Source organism: Theropithecus gelada, chromosome 1, assembly GCF_003255815.1.
Source record: "Theropithecus gelada isolate Dixy chromosome 1, Tgel_1.0, whole genome shotgun sequence".
NCBI lineage: Eukaryota > Metazoa > Chordata > Mammalia > Primates > Cercopithecidae > Theropithecus > Theropithecus gelada.
In genome coordinates this window covers 24,306,215-24,310,949 of record NC_037668.1, presented here as the reverse complement: position 1 = coordinate 24,310,949, position 4,735 = coordinate 24,306,215, and the positions used below count along the sequence as shown (strand labels likewise).

General features: G+C 37.4%; 1 protein-coding gene across 1 annotated transcript; it reads left to right on the top strand.

Moving 5' to 3' along the window:
- The first annotated feature begins 852 nt into the window (after positions 1–852).
- Positions 853–1,867, top strand: LOC112614080 (olfactory receptor 6N1). Its single transcript, XM_025370241.1, has one exon. The coding sequence runs from the start codon at positions 867–869 to the stop codon at positions 1,803–1,805; it is 939 nt and encodes a 312-aa protein (XP_025226026.1). The 5' UTR covers positions 853–866; the 3' UTR covers positions 1,806–1,867.
- The last annotated feature ends 2,868 nt before the right edge of the window (positions 1,868–4,735 follow it).

The window sequence follows — 4,735 nt, the reverse complement described above, 5'->3', positions numbered from 1 at the left end:
TATAATACCTAGAGTACTGAAAATACTCAATTGTTGTTACATGGACCTCAACACAGCAGAGCATGTATATGTAATATCTACAGAAGCAATAAACCAGAAAAGAGCATTTGAAGTTGATAGAGGGGGAAATGGCAGGAAGAATTGATGAAGTGGCCAAAGTCTGAAGCTGAAATGCAGAAAGACATATTTTTCTCCTGTCTTTCTTTGGCTCTTTTATTTACTCCAACCTTCTTATTTTTGACTGGGGCTCTCACCAGTGTCCAAAAGAGGTCTAAATTCTGACCTACATGCCCCTGAAAGATGCTAGCAGACCTGAGTTCTCGTAAAGGAATAGGAGGGAGCAGAAGGGAAAACAATTGATTCTTTGGTAGCCAGAAAGTTGAAGAAGAAAACAAATTAAAATAAGAAGTTAGAAAATAATATTCAAATTATATATATTTGGTCCAGTACAGTATCAATATATTATCAGTATAAATGATGATTTGTATCTTAGACGAACAATATGTATAAATGTTAATATATACCTTGGATTAGAAACACTTAAATATCTAAAATCTATATAGATTCTACTGAGAAAATCAACTGGGTTACAGGATGGATTAGGAAGGCCAAAAATGAGCTGTGTTAGTCAGGGAAGACTAAAAATAAGGGTGAATAGTCTGAAGGAGGCTGTTGACAGGAAGGGCAGGGACGCATGGAATTGAAATGTTGACCTCTCAAAGCATTTATTGAGAGGGTTTTACTTTGGAGGTGAGTGAAGGGAGGGCAATAGTAATTTGAGGATTGCCTTCTTGTTAGAACCTCTATAGTTCAACTTTCTTTCCTGTCCTTCCACACTTCACATCTAGGGACATGAATGGTGAGCAATGGACACAGGGAACTGGAGCCAGGTAACAGAATTCATCATCCTGGGCTTCCCCCATCTCCAGGGAGTCCAGATTTATCTCTTTCTCCTGTTGCTTCTCGTTTATCTCACAACTATGTTGGGAAACCTGCTGATATTCCTGGTGGTCTGCCTGGAGTCCCAGCTTCACGCACCCATGTACCACTTTATCAGCATTCTCTCCTTCTCAGAGCTTGGCTATACAGCTGCCACCATCCCTAAGATGCTGGCAAACTTGCTCAGTGAGAAAAAGACCATTTCGTTCTCTGGGTGTCTCCTGCAGATCTATTTCTTTCACTCCTTTGGAGCAACTGAGTGCTATCTCCTGACAGCTATGGCCTACGATAGGTATTTAGCCATCTGCCGGCCCCTCCACTACCCAACCCTCATGACCCCAACACTCTGTGCAGAGATTGCCATTGGCTGTTGGTTGGGAGGCTTGGCTGGGCCAGTAGTTGAAATTTCCTTGATTTCACGCGTCCCATTCTGTGGCCCCAATCGCATTCAGCACATCTTTTGTGATTTCCCTCCTCTACTGAGTTTGGCTTGCACTGATACGTCTATAAATGTCCTAGTAGATTTTGTTATAAATTCATGCAAGATCCTAGCCACCTTCTTGCTGATCCTCTGCTCCTATGTGCGGATCATCTGCACAGTGCTCAGAATTCCCTCAGCTGCCGGCAAGAGGAAGGCCTTCTCCACGTGTGCTTCCCACCTCACTGTGGTTCTCGTCTTCTATGGGAGCATTCTCTTCATGTATGTGCGGCTGAGGAAGAGTTACTCACTGGACTATGACCGGGCCCTGGCAGTGGTCTACTCAGTGCTCACACCCTTCCTCAATCCCTTCATCTACAGCTTGCGCAACAAGGAGATCAAGGAGGCTATGAGGAGGCAGCTAAAGAGAATTGGGATATTGGCATGAGTTGGGGCTGGGAGTAGGCCAAGGCTGGACCTGAGGGTATGGTGACCGCAGGGATCAACAGTGGCCAGAGATGAGAAACCAAAAATTCAGTGCTTTTCTATGTGGGGTGGTGCAGCTGCAGCAAGTGCTGACTGACTTTCAGTGTTACAGCGACCTTCATACTGTCTGCTGGAGCCACATTCGGTTTGAGACCAGAGACTAGGGAAAGTACACATCCCTTCAACATGATGTGGTGCAGTGATTTTCAAAACTCAGATGTTTATGTATCATACTTAGGATTTTCTAAAATTTGTGTCTTACCTATTATATATATATAGGCATTTTTCAAATTTACTTGACTTAATGTAAATATAGTCAGTCATGTCCTAAACAAAATGTGCTAAATAAAATTTAGAATATGAAATTCATGATGTTTTTTGTACCACTTGTAATCATTTCATGTGGAGAAGACTGGTACAGTAGAAAAAAGCATGTTTTTTGAATTCACATATATCTGGATTTAAATCATATTTTGTTCAGTCACTTGCTAAATACTTAATCTTTAGAAAGTAACTTAGCATCTCTGAGTCTTAATTTCATTATTTGATAACGATATTTTCTTGAAGAGTCTTTTGAATATTAGTGTTAAGATTTGTAAACCACAGTGCACAGTGTCTGACATGTAGGTGATAGTAAATAAATAAGGACTTATTTTTATTTTATTCTGCAAGACCTCTCATCATTACTCTGAGTCTTAGAACAATATCTAGTAAAACATAAATAAACAAAAATACTTTCCAGGTGTTTTCCCCAAAGGAAAGGAGCAAACTAGCCAGAAGGAATACTTGTATAGTATACAAGTATAGTGTACTTGAAAAGTATAGTTTGTCACAGTTCTGTTTGGACAAGTTTCATGTACCTGTCTTAGTGGTCCTAATATCTATGCCCAGTGTAATGTAAGAAAGTATGGGAGTCGAGTCAGTGGCAAGAAATAGGATTACTTTTACGTTAGACCATTTCTTTATTTAAGAGATGGCTAATTATTTCTTGAAACATGTGAAAAATAATTCTAAAGTATGGCATATGAAAGATCTGGGGATTTAATTAATAGCTAATATTATGTATTCTTTATGTGTCCTTCCACGAATGGAGGATCAAATATTAGCTACAAGAAATCTTTGAATTCTATAGAACTTCCTAAGAAGATCACAAAGTATTTTTAACACCACACTTTTAAAGGTATTCATCCATCCATACATTCAATTTAACACGTTTATTTAGCTCTTACTATATATCAGACGCAGTGTCAGCCCTACAAAAGCAATGAACAAGACATATATATGTCCAGGTCCTATCTTTAGGGTGTTTTAAAAGAGTTGAGAATATAAATGTTAAAATTACAATTAATTTATAATTAGTTATAATTAATTATAATTGCAGGAAGTAGTATTAAGATAACCATGCATTCTTTCCATGAGAAAGTTGCATTTAAACTGAAAACTGAAGAATAAGTCAGTTAGCCATTTTTATGAAAGCATGCATAGCAACTATTGTATCTATTCTGAAATATTAGAAATTCAGAACTTGGTAGATGAAACAACTTGCCAAAACTATTGAGTAAGTCAGAGTCAGGGACTCTGAATTAAGAAAAGTATTCATCCTTCCAGGCTAGGTTTCTCTAATCTTTAAAAGGACCAGGGAAGGAAAGGAAAAGGACTAAGATATAACAGTAATAGTTTAAAACATAACAACTAGGTTATGGGTTTGGAAACAAAAATGCAGTGGCTGAGCAGCTGCCAGGGTGCTTTGCTCCTTGGAACTTCACTCCCTGTTTAAAGAAAATGATTTAAACTGAGAGAATGATGTTCTTTGCCCCAGTTTTAGAGAAGCATCGTTTAACCCCATACTCTGAGAGTTTTTGACTCTTTCACTAAAGCATTCAATTACAAGACTGATAATTTTCCAAGTCCAAAATAAAAATAACTGTGTCTTATGAAAGTTAATAAATTTCTGACATGAAGGAACAATGCTGCATCATAAATGGGACTCTATTTCTTTCTATTTTTTTTTTTTTTGGAGTTGGGGTCTTACTCTGTTGACCAGGTTGGAGTGTATTGATCACTGCAGCCTCAAACTCCTGGCCTCAAGCAATCCTCCCTCCTCAACCTCCTAAATAATTGGTGTTACAGGCATGAACCATAGCATTTTCTACCTGTGAAATGGTAAATTGCTGTTTTGTTTGTATCAAAATATTATGTAACGGTTTCAGTTCTTGGCCCTGAGAAAGTCATTTTGTGAAATTTGGGGAACTCAGCTATTGCTACTAGGATTTCAGAAAGCAGAAACTAAAGATTTAATAGCATCCTCTGGACTTTTCCAACATGTTGGCCCTATAAGTAATTTTTGTCTCATAACAATAGTAAAAAATAACTGCTAAACATTATAGGCACTGTGCTCAGTATTTTTATATGTATATATGATTATATATATATAACATATATTATATATATAGTCTTTACAATCTATGAAACTCCCATAATATAGATAGAAATATTAAGACCCAGAACACCTGTGTCAGTTTTCAAGGTTGTAAAAGTTTTCAAGGTTGTAAAGCTGGTTAGTGGAAAAGCCATGATTAATCTTTAGACATTAGGATTTTGAAGTTCTCAGTCTTAATGAGACCTTAAGTCTACTCTAATAAAGAGAAGCTTTCTGGTTATTGGAACTAGTTAACAATGGGAAAGCCACCTTAGTTAAATGTTCAAGCAGAGGCTAAATTACCTTTTTTGTCATATGCTGATGAGGAGTTCACATATTTAGATGTAGAAAAAAATAGATGTCTTTTTTTAACTTTTATTCTAAGTTCAGGGGTACGTGTGCAGGTTTGTAATATAGGTAAACTTGTGTCATAGAGGTTTGTTGTACAGATTATTTCATGACCCAGGGATTAA

Bases quoted from the DNA above. Each gene is read 5' to 3' on its own strand.
- LOC112614080 (XM_025370241.1), top strand. From the start codon at position 867: ATGGACACAGGGAACTGGAGCCAGGTAACAGAATTCATCATCCTGGGC.